Genomic DNA, 18,633 nt, shown 5'->3' on the forward strand with positions numbered 1-18,633 from the left:
ATGATACATTGATTTAACAGCCTCATGACTGAAAAACAAAACAAGAGTCTACAATGGGTACAAGAATTTCAATTTAAAGGGTGGGATATTCTGGGAACACAATATAAATGGGGGCTATGCATCAATTTCCAGGTTGGGCACAAGAAGAGCAGAATTTCATTATGTTAATGCACTGGAGTATGAACTTAGACATGGCTTTATTGCCATTCATTCACTTTTTCATATATTAAATCTGGATGTGTGGGTAACAATTACCAAATCATTAAGATTTTGATACATAGCCGGTGACATTTCAATATTTACATCCCCAAAGAATAATTAGAGTGTGCATTAAAATCATTGGATGCCATATTTGTACATTACCTTAGTATGAATACATTCAGAATAATGGGAAGGCAGTCACAATTGCTCTAAGAACATGCCTGCCTCAGAAAAAGATTGTTACTTCCCATCCCCCACTCTTCTTTGCAGGTCGAACAAAGTGCATTACTCAGAACTAGAATAGATGATTGGTTGGGGAAGGGGACTTTGTAAGGAATTGTCTTTTCTTTACCCCATTATTGGAACACTTGTAAACAGCTGATGCAGAGATTTGCTTTACAGCAGGCAACTGGACATATGAAAATGATAAAGAAAACATCTCATTGACTTCTAAGGAAAAGTGTAGTGGGCATGCTCTGTGACATGCAGTAGTCATTGTAGAGGGAGGTGGAGCTGAGATATCTTGAACTGATTTTCAGTTATATCATGTCTTACTTTTCATTCACCTTCAGAGCTGCATTCAGACTTCTGCTGACAGACACACTTTGTTAAATTATATTCTAAAATATTTAGCATTTCCACTATACAGTGCCTGGTGTAAACACTAGTACTCCCACAATACACCACAGCAGAGCTACAAAGATACTTTGCAACAGTAACAGAGGGGTAACATGAAGCTCCTTCAACATCTTGTCTTCTTATGTAGCAGAGGGCTTTTGGGCCATCTCATTTGCCAAGGTCGGGTGCAATAGCTACCTCTGCCCCCCCCCCCTATACCCTAAAAAGGAAACAACAGTGAGATATGAGGTCCTGTAGCCTGAGATCTAACAGGAAACCACTATAATGCTAAATGCAGCTTTAGATGTGAATGGAGTATAAAGCATGATGTAAGGTAGGGTCAGTGCAAGATAAGACTCTGTTCATCCCCACCTGCTTTCTCCTATCAGCTAGTAACAGGGGTCGTCTCTTAGTGCAGCTAGGTTAAGCGGGGGCGATGGCATCTCTATGAATGAAATGTCATATAAATGTCAAGGGATAAGAGCACAGACGATACACCTCGTAAATTGGCTTTATCTCCATGTGCTGAACTAACTCGCTAATAGAGAGGAACAGATATTTCTATATCACAGCCCAGTACAGTGAACCAAGCCAAAAAAGAACTGGCTAATGATAGGTGTGATAGTATTACAGAACATCGCCCCACTGTACACTCCACTGGCAAGAACTGTATGATGAGGTCTTACATTGGGTGTTAACTGGGATATATATGTTTCATATAGGGCTTGTTTCCAATTTAGCTGCTACCATAACAAATGCCATCTCCACATTAAGGGGGAAATTATGAAGACTGGCGGTCCATATATTGAAGCCTTAAAAAGCTAAACCAGAAGACCCCCTCGCAAACTAGAGCACCCCTCCCCATGTCCCAGATTCTCAGTGGTGGCTCTAGTGGTTTTGTCTCCTAATTCCTGATGCTCAGTGGTTTGGTTTCTAGTGGTTTAGTGCCGAGTGCCAGGTGTCTAGTAGTATTGAAACCAAATAAATTCCTTATGTTCATTGGTATGGTGCTCATATTGTTAGCTTGCATTGGTGCCCTGGTACCTAAAGTTTAATGATTTGGAAACACAGTCCCTGATGTCCCTCATGTCTGGTGGCTTTGGTGCCTTAAGCGGGACTTGGCAGTGATCTTGTGTATATGGGGGCAGCCTGACTTTTCCGAGACATCTGCCATCAGGAGATAAGTTGCTTCCCGAGGTGTCTGGCGGTGCCCCATACCCCTCTCCCTATTGAAATAAACATGCAAGCCTGGCCGACAGGAAAATGCATGTTAATGTGGGAATTTGGAAAAGTAGCTGCCCCATGGAAATAAACATGCAACCTGGCCGACAGGAGTGTGCATGTTAATGGGGGAGTTTGGAAAAGTAGCTGCCCTATTGAAATAAACCTGCAAGCCTGGCCGACAGGAGTGTGCATGTTAATGGGGGAGTTTGAAAAAGTGGCTGCCCCATTGAAATAAACATGCAAGCTTGGCCGACAGGAGTGTGCATGTTAATGGGGGAGTGTATTCTCAGGGAGAAAGCCGCTGCCAGACTTGTTTGGAAGCCGCTTATCTGATAACAAATAATTGGATCGGGCATGTTGAAATTCAACATGCCCGATCCTTCTCTCCCCCCAACATCTGCTGTATGGGGAGAGTCAGGACACCACCATACACATCACATGGTCCGCCGGTCTTGCCGAAATCAGCAGGTTCGGCAGACATAGATCTAATGTGTATGGGCAGCTTTAATATTACACAATATCTCTTTGATCTGTAAACAAAGTCGAAGAAAACAGGAGTAATCTTGAAGAAATGTCTGTCAGCCCTTACTTTTCATTGAAAGCGATTTTAGATTTTTATTGCTACTCAGAGTATCTTTAAAAAGTTGTACTTATTAAATATCCATTAACCCCGTCATTATATTGAGCCAGCTAAAGTATGTGAGAGGTAAAGTTTATCCAAGAATGGACTCTATATCATTTTAATTCTTGGGATTAAATCAAGCTGTAAAGGCTCATGCACACGGACATGGATATATTAAAGATTATGTGATCCATAATATGGCACCCATAGAATATTATGGAGCCCATACTGTACTTCTGTGTACAGTACCTCTTATTTTTTTTTTACACAATCAGTGGAAAAAAAAGTGTCATGCTCTATTGCCTGCAGTGTTACAAAGGTATTATATAGGACAATATGGCGAACAAAGTGCATTTGGGGTCTACACTACGAATTACAGGCGCCACCGTACAGAGACCACATACACGGCATTGCCTTGTGCATCAACTCTAAGTCTACAAAAACTAGGATTTTTCAATTAATAAAATATTGAGAAAAAGTATTTGGGAAAAAATTGTCTGAATGTCAATTTTCACTCTAAGAATTATCTGAATCAATGTTAAAATGGGAACAATTTAGGGCCTATTCATGCTGCACTTTCACATTACATCAGAGGTATACATCGGAATATACACTGGGCCTATACCTCAGACGGAAGACTACAACATATGCCACTGTATCGGTATACAGTGGCATATGTCGCCCAAGGATTCCATGTTAAAAAAAACCATATACCTTGTGGTACACGTTTTTTATTGGATGTCTCTATATGGAATAGTGTAGTTAACCACTGTATTCCATACAGTTGAAAAAATGTTTATCACGTACTGATATGGCAAAAGAACGATCTTTTGGCATCCTACGGGTGAATGGGGCCCTATGGATACATTTGGCGTATGTAAACAGAACAAAAAAAGAAAAAGAAAAAAAGTAAAAGATATAAATTCAAATGGAAAAGAACAGAAAAGAATTGTGTAAATAGAAAGTGGGTCTAGGAGTCAAAGTAAGGCTCTGTTCACATCTGTGTTGGGGTCCCGTTCTGACGTTCCGTCGGAGGTTTCCGTCAGAGCGGGACCCTGAGCTGACACCTTTCCATCATCATTGATTTTAATGGTGACGGAGCCAGTGTCCGTGGTTTCCGTTTGTGTCTGTTGTGCGTAGTGGACTACGCTATTGTTTCCGGCAAAACTACGGATCCGGTGCACAAAAGAGACAAACGGAAACCACAGGCACCGGCTCCGTCACCATTGAAATCAATGGTGATAGAAACGGAAACCTCTGGTTTCACAACGCAGATGTGAACAGAGCCTCAATGTTACAAAGCGCAAAGGAATATTCTGGTGTTGTCCATAGCAAGGTATTACTTCCCTGCTCTTATTTTGGAAGCTAAAACCTATAATAAAGCAACTATTTTTAGCCATGACATATATTGGTTTTCTATATATGACCCCAAGGCTCCTCCGTATCCAGTTTCTTGTCTACAATTTCCAACACTACAATATGTCTTTTCTAACGCTTTACCAGGAAATATTTGACTTACTTGCCATTGTTGAATATCACCGTGCAGTTTGGCCAGCAGTTATGGTTAACAAGGCAGAGATTTGGGAAAATTCCAACTCCAACAGCTTGAAGACCTCTTTGATCACTTAAAGTAAATCCGTTACAGCTTATCTTTCCATGTAAAAACACCAGGGGGGAGGTAAGAAGACACAAAAGGGAAACCGTCAGTGAGCAAACGTGTGAACTAATACTGCATCTTGTCTAATAAACGAAATGTTTAAGCTGAATGACATACCCACCAACAATTCAGGCCAGAAATATTCATGCAAGCATCCAAACACTCAATGCCAACACTTACTGGCATCTCATGGCGTTTATTCAAGGAGAAATACAGAGATAAACTTAAGGTTGGTTTTACACAGACATATATCGCCCGTGTTTACCACTTTTGAAACGAGTGCCGATTGACAAAACAGCTTGTCGATCGGTGCTCACCGTTCCCTTTAAACGGAGCAATGATCGTTTAGTATGGGGATGAACAATCGTTGCTATGATTACTCGTCCACATGCATTTTCATCATGTCAGCAGCATATCTCCCTCTTTACACAGAGAGATGTGCTGCCGACTAGCGATAATTTTTTTAGCTGCCTAAAAGATGCGATCAGCCAATGAACGAGCATTATCCATTCATCGACTGATCGTTGCCGTGTTTACACATGAACGCCAGTTTGATCATCGGCCTATGTAAAATTACCTCTATACTCCCTTCCAAATACTGAAGTATGAGGTCATTGCATTGTAGTCTGATGACCCCCATACTGATCCCTTGATAACATTTTAATGGCCTAAATTCGATTAGGTTAGCTTGTAGTTATTGTCAATGTAAAGACCCTTTTACAATGGCCAATTTTTGGGCAAACAAGCGTTCACATGAACGCACTCTCCCGATTACTGCCCTGTGTAAACAGGGCAACGATCAGCCGATGCTGTTTGTACCATTTATGCAGCAGAAAATATTATCGTTGTCGGCAGCACAGGGAGATGTGCTGCCAACATGATGGAAATGCGTGATGACTACAATCGCTAGTCCCCAAACATTACTGATCATAGCTCCGTGTGAAAGGAGCAAACGAGCGCCAATCGACAAGCTGTCTCGTTGATCGGCGCTCTTTTTTATGGCTAAAATTGGTCATTGTAAAAGGACCATAACTGGGGATGTTGGATCCCAGTAACAATGTGTTCATAGTCATAATGACTGGATCTAATGCATCTCATTATCTGACCTACTTAAACATCCAAGATCCAAGCACCTTGATTGTAAAGGTGTCAATGGTCATTAGAAAGCACATGCAGTCTCTCCCTACAGGTCCATTGGTGACCTGTTGGCACTCTATGTGGCGCTATATACTTGCAATGAATCAAGGGGAGATTGTCGAAACATGGCATATGATGGAGAATGCATCAATTTTTTTTTTTTTTAAAGACTGAGATTGATAACAAAAAGATGAATTACAAAAATACTTATAAGCTTGTAGAATTCTAGGGGCACCATAATATGGATCTGAACCACATGGATTCATAATATGGTCATGTGCATGAGATCTAAGACAGGTCCCCAGTCAAAGATGCCCGTACTGAGAAGAAGGGTCTCAAGTGCTGATATGGAGTCTTGAAGGAGAAGTAATATGATCGATATCTTTATTTCAGCAAATCAGCTGCTAGAGAGCAAGAGGTCCACTAGTTGTTCTTACTCAGGACCTTCCGCTGTCTTTTTTTGCCCAAGGTCCAAGTTCAGCCCTGAGATAAACAATACTTTTGGTCTCCACAATTAAGACTTACCACTCCAAAGATGTGTGAAATATACTGCATGCCATAATGTGTATTCTGATTGGGCCAATAATCCAGAAAAGTCTGAACGTCCTCCATCAGTCCACTGTTCTCTTCCGAATCAAAGTCTTCTATGTGGTTTTGTAGATCATCAACGGAGACTAAGCATCCTTCTGTCAGGCCACTTCCTTCTCTCTCTATCCTCCACATGATTCTAGCCGCAAGCCTGGTTACACAGCAGATATAATTCATTATTTAGGGCAGGAATTCTAAATGTATAATGCACGATACCCATTCGCTTCAACCGTGCCAAGTAATCATAGCTTAACTGTTTACCGGCCCTGCATTATAGACAATTCGAATCCATTATGGAAAACCAGCACTTCTTCTTATTTAAACGAGCAAAATACTTATACATATTAACATATAATGTGCCTCCATAAAAGTACTCCTTACAGGACATCTTCCAAATGCCCTATCATATTAAAATTTAAGATGTAAATGTCATAACTAAATGACCCAAAAATTCGATGGGTGTTGAAAATATTGCCCCATCTCACCCATACGCTTTGTATTCCTTTGAAATAATAATATACAATACATTTCTCAAAAGCAAGTCTTCTAAGATGACACTCAAGTTTGGCAGGGGCTACTTAGTGACATATGCAGCACATTGTAATAGGATATTAAATGCCATCAAGCCCCAATGTCTTTTTAATTGCCTCAGTTAACAATTCAAGACAATGTGCTAAGACAAGGCTGAGTTGTTCAGGTGCAAACAAAATCTAGGGGCAATGCCCCATTGGGTTGGCAATGGGACATTTAATTCCATCAAGCCTCATTGTTTCTTTAATTGCCTTAGTTAACAGATCAAGGCAATTTATATCCAACAAGGCCAAGTGTTGATCAGGACCAAAGCAAGGGGCATTTTCCCATTGGGGTTTCAGGTGGCATATGATCCATGTATCTCCAGTCTTAGAGCAATTCATCTCACCTATGAAAGGACATTATATCAACTGCAGACATGTATTATATTCTGCACACAATGATGGACAAATGGCTTCAACATTGACTCAAAAATGGATCCAAAAAATACCAACAACTTTGGTCTATGGGGTAGATGGAGGTCCGACTATGTTGCCACGTAAGTCCTCTGGTTTTGTCCACTCATGTTTACGTGTATACTGAACATTACCATTGGAATTCTCAGTTGAAGGGGTAGGATTGGCCCATGAATGGCAAATATCAGGAAAACTACAGAAGAGGCAATTCGAAGGCTAGAATAGCATGTATGACTTTGATGGACCACAGGTTTCTTCAGACAGTTTTCATTATAAACACAATTTATAAAAACGGTCACCCTACCTGATGTTGTCACTCGGAGCTTTGCCGAGTTTCTTGATAGCTGCGCACTCATGTTTGTGGTTTACCCAGGAGTCCTTCTGACAGGTGCGGTCACAGTAATGAGCGAATTTACACTGTCCACAGCGCTGGAGCTTTTCTTGCCTCTTGAAGCATGAATGGCACACACAATGTGTGAGACTGGAAAGACAATTGTAACATGACATTTTCTATAAATACCCAAAGTGCCATCAACACCTTAACCGGCTACTTGACTTCAACTGTCATGTCTCCTTAAAATGTCCCCTGTTACCTTGTCTCTTGGATGTTGCTTGTATCTGATCTACAGCTGTCAGTGAGAGCTTTATGAAGTTATCTGTGAATGTAGATGTGTATTATACCTCTCACTTTCATATGATATTATGGAACATCCAAGTCAACAATTCCTATCCGGTAACAGATCTTCCTCAAACACCCACAACTGATAAACAGTAGAAGGACCTGCTCTTAGTGTAAGCATGAAACCTCATTAGCAGTTAAATTTTATACATTGCCTTGATCATTCTGACATGGGATATGGATCTATTCATCCATTTGGACAGGTGAATGTAACTGCTGCAGGAATCCCTAAAAGAGGTGGTCCCATCAAAGGCATCCCAAGTCAAAACAGGGCTCCCTGCAACCCCGGCAAACCTTTTTCAGAGGGTAAGCCCTCCCCAGGGTAAATCGTGGCCAGCAAAGTATTCTCCCTGTAGTGGCTGCTGCAGGGGAAATGTAGTATTGCAGGGCGGGGATTTACATAAGTTGCCGTCCATGTAATACTTGAACGGCTGGAGTCCGCCAAACATGAGCTGCACCTCCAGAGAGGATATCCATTCTGGCTCATAGAGGGAGGTCCCAGATGAGGGACCTCCGTCCATGACATCCATAAGCCCTACTTCATATATCGACAGGGATTGTCTCCATGAGATAACTCCTTTAAGGCAGTGCACTTGTGGCCTACGGACAAGGTTTCTTTTAAGGAGTGGCAAACTGGTCAATTGCCCAGGGCCAATGTTTTCTAAGAGGCCCATGATATATATCAAGTTTTTGAAAAAGAGACAAACTGTTTGAAAATGGTGAGTGGTTAGCCTTAAATTGCCTATTATTGCGGTCCCCATTTTCTATAAAACCGGCCCTGCCTATGGGACATCTCTACATGAAGAGAGTTGATATATACAGCATATAATAAGAGAAGTCCCTTTAGGCTTCGTTCACATCTGCGCTAGGGCTCCGTTCCGACATTCCGTCTGAGCTTTCCGTCAGAGCGGAGCCCTGATAGACACGAACGGAAACCATAGGTTTCCGTTTCCATCACCATTGATTTCAATGGTGACGGATCCGGTGCCAATGGTTTCCGTTTGTCTCCGTTGTGCAAGGGTTCCGTCCTTTTGATGGAATCAATAGCGTAGTCAACTACGGAACGTCGGAACGGAGCCCTAGCGCAGATGTGAACGAAGCCTTAAGGCAATTATCATGCAGAGGCGCGTTCATAGAATGCTTGTTGCCGATAATTGCCCTGTGTAAACAGGGCAGCGATCAGCAGATGAATGAGCAAACGCTCGATCGTCTGCTGGTCGTATCGTTTTAAAAAACTAAAAGATTATCGTTGTCGGCAGCACATCTCCTTGTGTAAACAGGGAGACGCGCTGCCGACATGATAATAATGTATGGGGACGAGTGATCGGAGTAACGACCGCTCGTCCCCATCCAAAGCTCCGTGTGACAGGAGCAAATGAGCGCCGGTCAACTATGTCTCGTTGATAGGCGCTAGCTGCACCGGCCTATTGTCGGCAGGTGTAAAAGGCCCTTCAGGGATTGTGCACTTTGGAACATTTGCATAGCAGTCAGCAATTAAAATGTAATAAAGCCATGTGGTAGTCACCCAATATAAATCCAAGATGTAGATAGAAGTGTTATCAGTACATAAGAAAGTAAAAGTCTGATAAAATGACCCACAAGAATTTTCTTACACGGTAAGGGCTAGAATAAAGGTTTACATGGCCAGATTTCTGCCCATAAGGAGTACCGATCGCCGATATAACAAGTCAATCGGCACTCGCTAAAAAGCCCTTTATATGTCCAGATGCAAACTGTATAGAGGACGAACGATCGATTATACAATCTGTCCCCATACAGTTTGCGTCAATGTCGGCAGCACATCTCATGTTTACACGGAAAGATTTGATACAGACAACAATGATTTTATGGGCGGTATAAAAGATTCGATCAGCAATTACTAAATTACCCTGCAGCACCACCGTAGGGGAAATAAAGTATTGCATGGTGTTTATTGAAATCAAAAATACTCTTTGTAACTGCTCTCTACTCAGCTTAAAGATGAAGGTTCTAAATGAGGACTCTCCCTCTATTTCTTGATAGGGTATTAGAATATTTTTTTTGTTAAACCAAAAAACCCCTTAAAGGGGAGTTCCGCTCCATTCAAACACCTGGGGGGAATAGAAGATCAGGGTCCCCTATTCTGAACGGTGGGGTCCCAGAGATCAGACCACCAACAATCTAGCATTTTTTACCAATCCAGTGGATAGGTAAAAAATAATGGAGGTTGGAACAGCCCTTTAAAGGCAATGTTGTCTGGAACTTTAGGTATAATTTCAATGTAAAATGTTGTGTCCAGTATGCAAAACTGTCAAATTTAGAGAACTAGAAGTGTAAGTTGTAATGTTTAGTCTGGCTACACAGAGAAGTAACACATCCCCATACAAAACAGAGAACGAATCTGTTCTCATATTTGAATGCTAAACAGACCACAGCTAAAACTTGGAAGACTTCTTCCCTGGATTTTTCTGAGGTCAAACATAGACAGTCTGGCTTCATAGTGAATGAACCAGTGACAGATTTATAAAGGACAAAAACGTTACTTTTCTTTAACCTTCTCTGTAACACATTCATAATAAACCTCTTTGTTCTTTCTCCCTTCACATGTCCAAATTGTTTAACACTTGACTATTTATTCGTCTTTCGTAACGCTTGTTAAAGGAACATTCCAGGCAAGTTGATACATTGTGTTATGCCTGTTGCAGGGCCTGTGGGGGCGGAGCATGACAAAGGAATTCTTACTTTAGTGTTTAAATCCCTGTGTCATGTCATGTCAGGTCATGTTCTAGACATAAACCATTGCTTCAGGATTGTTCTGAGTGTTCATTTAAATATACCGTAATTTTGGACACTATTGGTTAAACTATTAGGCTATAATTTGCGTATATCTGTCTAAAGAGTTTAACAACGTTATGATGTTACTAATGTTTATGTTAAAATTATATATTTAAGTACAGTATGTATTCTATATAAAAAAAAAAGTGCAACTGTGAACATACAATGCATTACTGATCCTAAGTTACAACTTGTTTTACACTCCAGAGCTGCATTCATAATTCTGCTGGTTGTTATTGGAAACAGTCAACACGCCTGTTGTTGAACACTCCCCTAACATCTTAGCTGAGCTTTAATAATACTGTTAGGCCTTGTACACACAGAGTTGGTGCATTTTTTGACTCGGAAACTGTGCCAAAAACCGTCCGAAAAAGCCTCCCATTGATTTCAATGGGAGGCGGAGGTGTTTTTTTCCTGCGAGTGGAAGTAAACACTCATGGGGAAAAAGAAGCGTCATGCCCTTTCTTTGGGCGTTTCCGTCTCTGACCTCCCATTCACAATGGGAGGCAGAGAAATCGGTTTTCGCTGCGTTTTTTGCCCACGGCGCTCAATGGCCGCAGACGAAAAAACGCAGCGAAAAATGCCACAAAAAAGAGCAGGCAAGCAGGTCAAAATCTGCCTCAAAATTCCTGAAGGAATTTTGAGGCAGATTTTTCCACCTGAAATTTAATTTGTGTGAACAGGGCCTTAGACAGTTATTATCCTTTACATCAGTTCACAGTGTCTGGTGTAAAAATTACACTTTCTAGAATGCAAATCACCAGAACAAGTTCTGTGCAAGCATTAAGCAAGCAGGGAATGCTGCGAGATTTCAGCTCTGAAGCCTGAAGAACTCTCTGGACTATAATACGGACTGTAATTTAGGATCAGTACAAGATAAGTATATATAACGCTTCTCAACTGTTCATTCTGTATGTAAACTGGTGTCTGAATGTGGACAATACTCCCGGTGTAGATGTAACATCCTGAATATATCACCTCAAATCTAGAACTTCGAATAATTGAAAGTGTCAGAATTGTCATTATCGACCCAACGATTGACGATAATGTTATGTCTGTGGCACTAAAAACAATTGGTTCTGAGCCATGGAAATGTATGATACATGCTTCAAAATTCTATCAGTAAATGCTATAATTATTAGGATATGTTCACACGCTGAGTCAAGAACGGCTGGAAATTACCGAGCTGTTTTCAGATGAAACTACCTCTGATTTTCACACGCTGTGTTTTCAAGCATATAACGGGCATTAACCAAACGCAGTTTTTCCCATTTAATTCAATGGGTAGATGTTTGTAGGCATTCAGCTACCATTTTTTGGGCATATTTGGGGGGGGGGGGGGCTAACACCCGTTATATGCTTGAAAACACAGCGTGTGAACATACCCTTATATATCGTGTGTCCATAGGGCAGCCTATATGGACATGCAACAGCGAAAATTCTCCCCTAAACCCTGCAGCCACAATTCATAAAATCAGCTGAACTATTTCTAACCCAAGCCACCAAAACTAGAGTATTTTATGTCCTTGGTTGTATTAACCATATCTATAGTAACATTTAGAACCAGAGTCTCCTCTTAGTGAAGTGTTTATGGAGTCCTGCTCAATCATCAAACATTCACTGCTATATTCATGGGGGGTGGGAATCATGTGAAAGCACAGTATTCGAGCCCCTTACTCTCCGGGAGCCGATTCAGCTGATTCAGCATGAGAAAGGCCAGGGCCTGTCTTTCCTTAGACGATGCCCTGTACAGTACTTTCTGTTGGCACCACATATGATGGACTGTCATACAGTGGACTGTCATACAGTGCACAAATAATTATACTCAACAGTGTCTAATTATAAGCGGCATACAGTACGGTGCTATACTGTACATTGGCCAAATAACACTTCAGAACAGTTGCCTTAACACCTTCCCTCCTTGTGGCGTTCCCTCCTTACGGCGTAAGGGGAAGTTCACACAGAGTTTTTTGTCACTTTTTTGACGCGCAAACCGCAGCGGAACCTGTGCCAAAAAAGTCAGAAAACGCCTCCCATTGATTTCAATGGGAGGCAGAGGCGTTTTTTTCCCGCGAGCAGTAAAAACCGCTCACGGGAAAAAGAAGTGACATGCCCTATCTTCAGGCGTTTAGGTCTCTGACCTCCCATTGACATCAATGGGAAGCAGAGAAAGCGGTTTTCGCTGCGTTTTTGCCTGCGCCGCTCGAAGGACGTGGCGGAAAAACGCGGCAAACAGCGTGCAGGCAGGTCAAAATCCGCCTGCAAAATACTCCATGTGAATAGGGCCTTAATGTCAACTCCCTGTGCTGTAGATTTACAGCACTCTGATCACAGGATAACAGTTGTGCCTGCGTGATCACTCGTGGGGAAGGGGTGGACGGCTTTGATTGACATTGCCACCCCACGTTCGTTTAACCCTTGTGATGCTTCAATCAATAGCGATTGCAAAGGAGGGGGACTCCCTTTGAAACCAGATCATCAGCCATGGCAATAGCGATCGCCGGGGTCGACAGTTTAAAAGAATACATTTTTTTGCAAGGTCAGTTTTAAGAGAAAAATTATAGAAATGAAATGCTAATTTTTATTTACCAAGACATTATATGCTAAAAACAACTCCCCACGAAATGAAAAAAAAAACAAGACCTCACAGAGCAACAGTAGCAAAAAAATGAAAAAAGTTATGTCTCTCGGAATGCAGTGAGAAAAAAACTAAAAAATTAGCTACGTCCTGAAGGTTAAAATGACCCTCAGCCTTAAAAGGGTTTTCCGAGTTAGTTCAATAATTTGCCTCAGCGATCCTGTGCCGTATACCCACTGAGGCCAGTGATTGACTGCAGCGATCATGTGGGTATACAAGCACATCGTCGCTGCAGCTATGTCAATACAAAGCCAGAGTGCTAGAATGCTGGAGATCTGTGAGGTGAGCAATAGCTCTTTTTTTTTTTTTGCATCCCTCCCACCGTGGCCAATTTTTTTAATCACTCTGAAAACCCCCTTTAAGGGGTTAATAACAGTAAGTGCCACCGATACCATCCTATAGTCCAAAAATAATATACAATACAGTGCTAAAGTAGCAGTGCCACACAATCTAAATACTGCAATATACCTACTGAAGTAATGCCAACATACAGTAAGTGGCGGACATGCCATATGGACAACCTGTGCAGCTACAAAGGGTCCCAGTAGGTAAGGGGCACCACTGCCAACTAAAAAGCAGGGAGAATGTTTGTACTGTCTATTATATTTCATGTAACGACCTGAGATAATAACTTTTACTGCTCAAAATTACTGGTGGATTGTGAAAGAGACATGGTAGGGTGCTTAATGCCAAGCTACTGGAGAACATGGGACCCGTACACAGTTCATGCACAGTGGTCCTCTATTACCTGTGTCCGCCCCTGCATATGGTTACCAAATAACAGCTCCATAAATACATAATAATCTAATAAAAGATCTATACAATGTCTAAATAATACTGCTACACAAAAAATATTAAGATCCAGGACATCTGAAGCGCCCCCTTCAGAAGGCCCTGCGCCCTGTGCAACCAGACCTGAGTAAGGCACTCACCATATCACACCTCCATTATGCCTCACTACTGGTGCCTTTATAAGGGGTAGATTTTTCTGGTAGGTGTGCCGTCACCCCAGATGTCCTATTTGTTGGTGCCAGTTGATTTACACCAGTCAATAACTGGTATCCAATACTATAGCATAATCCTTCTTGATCTCTGTGTTCTCAAAAATGTGGGAAAAAAGCAGCTGTCATTTGACAGCCACTCCTCTATGATCAGTGATACAATGTGATTAGCAGAGGCACTGGAGCGGGATGGTGGTGAGGAAGATTAATGTTAACGGACCTCCCATGGTCAAGTCTGACACTTGAATTTCAATATACATGGAAATGGAGCAGAACTTGTTCAGGGCACCAAGCACCTGCACAATCTTAACATCCAGCATATCCGAGCCCTTGAGCATATCTAATATTTAGTCATTGTTTGGTAGACCCCACTGTCTGTTACTATCAGCATATTTCTCCCTGTAGTTCAGATCATGGAGTGTGGTTTTTATAGATGTGTGAAGGGACACGGTCAACATTCTCTATTGAAAGTCCCTTACGATAGCCGTAATTTGGATGCATTTGAAGACCTGGAGCCCGGCAGTTCTACTGAACTGATCTTAGGATCATAGAATCCTATGAAAATCTAAGTTCAGCAGAACTGTGGTAGGTCCAGGTCTTTCGGCCACAATACAGATGTTAAAATGCCGTCTAACTGCCGCCGCAAAAAAAGTCCTAAGGCCTCATGCACACAACCATGCTTTTATGTCCACAATTTATCCACTTTTTGCAGATAAATTGTCGACCCATTCATTTCCATTCATCCGTGCTTTTCACGGATCTGTGCTGGGGCCGCAAATCCGGGCCGCAAAAACTCAGGACAAGTCATTTTACAGTCTGGATTTGCAGCTGGACTAAACTGGTGACATCCATTTTTTTTGTTGTGATCCGTCTACTCTGATGACATTCGGAAGCAAAGCTACAACGGTCACGTTCATAAGGCCTATGGCACATGGAGCTGTAATAGGCAATCTGGAGAGGTGAATGAGGCAATACTGTACCTTCATATTCCTCCAATTTCATAAGGAGGCATACAGAGACTTTTTTCGGTCAGACACCATATGGGTGTGACTGGGAATAAAATCGTGGCCTTCTTCATCGCATGCCATATTACAGAGGTATTTTTCCTTAGAAGCATGGAGCATGGTAAGGAGGTGCATGGAGTAGTCCATAGTATGAAGTCGCATGGGGCTTCATGTGCAGGATGACTGTGGTGACATCGACTGATACAATCTGTCTTACAAAATGACATATACACAAAGTAAAGCCAAGCAGAGTGCAAGGTATACAGTTTCCATGTCATCCTCATAGCACAGCACCCAAGGTCATAGGAGAGATAACTACTGTACTGACATATGACCGGCTGAGGAGTGTAGATATTAATGGACGTATACCATAAATGACTATTCAGTTAACATTGTCCACTGTCTGCTGATCTGGGTCACTACAGATTACATGTGACCTGTATACATTCACAAGGAGAACTTCACTCAATGATGATCAATAAAAAAGGTATTCAGACATAATATTCGTTCAAGCTGTTTAATGATTATATTATGCAATCGCATAACCAGCAATTCCTTAATACAATGTTATAATCTGTTGTAACGGTATCCACCGGAATCCATCGGCAGCACATTGACAGAATCTATATGAAGCCAGTAGGACAACAGTTGAGGGTCGAAACACTATGCTGGACTATTGATTCCTTTATATAACATAATCCTAATAATGTCTTCAAACCTGACAACTTTTAGAGGGTATGTCCACCATTTGAGTAACTTTGCATTACTTATTCTTCTCTATTCCGGAGTTGCAGCCCATATTATACTCAAGAACTGTATTACAATTCTTCTGGATGTCGTTGGAAACAGTCAACAAGATTGTAGTCAGACACGCCCCCTAACAGCTTAACTAACTCCTATAATTTAAGGGGACAGTTATTCTCATGCTTGCATATCCTAAGCTTGCACTGCACTTAGAGAACAAGATCACAGAGTAATGACCACAGGGACATTGGGCTCCAATATAGATCTTGCCAAAGCTGCTCCAGTGACTATGCAATCGCTATGGTGGGCCATACCCAGTACAGTAAAAATATGGCACAAAACTAAAACTACCCTATTACAGGTAATACATTGGACTCATCATCACCAGTATTTAAAGGGATTATCCCATTAGGACAACTTTTGTCCATATGTACAACTAAAGCATATGGGCTTCATCAAGGGATCCCTCACTAGGAAAGCCCCTCTATTAGACAGAGCTGGGAGCGAATTTAGTTTTGGAGAGCTCGGCAATGTGTACAGTATGTGCCAGCAGCTTCCCCATTAATAATATCTGATTGCTGGGGCTCCCAGCACCTTGACCCCCAGCGATCAGCTCATCAGCAGCTTTAGGGAAAGGGATTGTCCTGATGTTTTTGACTATGTTTTTGAGAATGCCTGTTATTGTAGCACAAAGCCATTCATTGTGGCATTATGTTATTGGGACTCTTGGAATATTCCAATCCAGATCTTATCGGTGGTGGTGTGTTCTCCCTCTGTTTGCATGGGTTTCCTAATGCCTAAAGGGTTGATCCTAAAATCTATGCGGTTGTGGGAGGTAATTATATTGTAAGTTTCACTGGCCAAATCTTGATTGAAAGAAACATGGAGGAAACAAGTGGTTTATCTAGTGTAGGGACGAATTTACGGGGTGTCAAACTGGGCAATTGCCCAGGACCCTCATCTCCTAGGGAGCCCCCCGAAGACGTGACCCCCAGAAGTAACCTCAATTTTACATTTGTCCGCTTAACTGTCCCCAGACTGTTAAGGAATGGCAAATTAACCCCTTCAAAGCCTTTGACCACCGGGGAATTTGCAACCCTTTTACTACTCTAAATTTTTAAATTACGAAAAAACTGTGAAAAAAATTAGAGAGAGGAGCTAATTTGCCGATTGCCCATGGCCCCATTTTCTATATAAACCAGCTAAATTTAGTGAGCTCCATTTTCCATCTTATTTTTGTAATTAGTTATCAACACATTCATGAAAACACATTAGTATTTATAATTTGTTTCTTACAGATGTGTCTTCTCCCCATGCCCAGTGGGATTTCTCTAGTTTCCTCACAGTCCAAAAACATACAAATAAGTTAATTGCCTTTCTATGAAACTGGCCCTACTTTGCATTGTGCATAGGAAGGTTAGATTGCAAACCCCACTGAGTAGAGGGACTGATGTGATAACATTCAGTCTCTGTACAGCGCTGCTGAATATGTTGGCGCTATATGAGCCACAAGAAATAAATGACTCAATTTATAGGTGCAGGATTTACATGTCCATAATTTATTTTTTTAAATGGATAAAATGATAGTATATACTGTATACATAAATATAAAAAAAAAGTTTGTGACCCCATCACTGCTTTCCCGATGACTGTAGATGGTGATCAAAGTGGAAAACCCAATTATGGGGAATATCAGGGATTTATATAGCTAGAAAAATATCCCTGTGTCGAAATAGCCACCGTACATGATCAACTCCATAATGGTTTATCGGGATGTCCATCTGAGACCCAATTTTGTACGTGTAAACCCCGTGCAAGAAAAAAACCATAATGACTTACTTGTCAAACACTACGGCAGCATAAGCCGGTTCTGCAAAGATGACATCTCCGGCCCATAAGTCCCTAGTGGCTTTGAGACCCCGTCCTTTACCTTCAGAATTGAACACCTCTACGTTCTCCATCCCTGCAAGTGTCACAACCCAGAGCAAGTGAAGTCAGCCTGGCCGTGCTAATGACATCCCCAATCCTCAGTCACGTCTGTTATTTCAGCACCTTCACATTCCCAAAGAACAGTCCTATAAAAGGAAAATCACCCCTCCCCTCCTTCTCTGCCTGTCCCGCAGCTCAGAGGTTCTAGCCTCCCTCGCTACTCCGTCCCACCACCCTGCACCAGGCTGAAATACCTTCCAAAGAGCCTGAACACTATTTCATATATTGTATCCGCCGCCAAGTCTCTTGCACCCGTAATTATATAATACAATATTCCATTTATACAAAAGCTCCATGAAACCTTTTCTCTGCAATCTATTTCTGGAGACCAGTTGCTCGGCCATATGAAGTGACAACAGCTGTCACAACAGGTGGAGTGTGGGCCCCGTCCATCACCCTCTTGGGTCTGTCTCTGAACTTCTAATTAAATAATAAAAGGAAAATAAAAGTTTTTGTGTCAGCTGTTATTTGGCAGCTTCAATAAAAGGATCAGCGTTAGTAGTAGTTTAGGCATCAGACACATACGAGGGATATCTAGAAACATCCAGCAGAGTCCATGTAATGTAATAATGCTTAAAATAGAAACGGGTGTAATAGAATATCCTGAAGGAACTGTCAGGAGGAATTTAAGACGTTCTGGAAGTTTCTCCAGGTTTCCTCACAATTCTCGGCACTTGGTTGGTGTCACCCACTGAGTGTCATTGTGCTTAGAAGACCATGGCCAACTCTAC

At 41.8% G+C, this 18,633-nt stretch overlaps 1 protein-coding gene across 1 annotated transcript in view; it reads right to left on the minus strand.

Annotated features, from left to right (window-relative positions):
- SMYD1 (SET and MYND domain containing 1) overlaps positions 1–17,934 on the minus strand; it is a 29,659-nt gene extending 11,725 nt beyond the window's left edge. Inside the window, exons 1-4 of the mRNA XM_075848825.1 lie at positions 17,753–17,934; positions 7,338–7,514; positions 5,985–6,198; positions 4,185–4,315 (exon numbers count right to left, since the gene is read on the minus strand). Of these exons, the coding sequence (XP_075704940.1) occupies positions 4,185–4,315; positions 5,985–6,198; positions 7,338–7,514; positions 17,753–17,874 (644 nt within the window). The 5' untranslated portion in view covers positions 17,875–17,934. The remainder of the gene's footprint in view (positions 1–4,184; positions 4,316–5,984; positions 6,199–7,337; positions 7,515–17,752) is intronic.
- Between the last annotated feature and the right edge of the window lie 699 nt (positions 17,935–18,633).

This window comes from Rhinoderma darwinii, chromosome 1 (assembly GCF_050947455.1).
Source record: "Rhinoderma darwinii isolate aRhiDar2 chromosome 1, aRhiDar2.hap1, whole genome shotgun sequence".
Taxonomy (NCBI): Eukaryota; Metazoa; Chordata; class Amphibia; order Anura; family Rhinodermatidae; genus Rhinoderma; species Rhinoderma darwinii.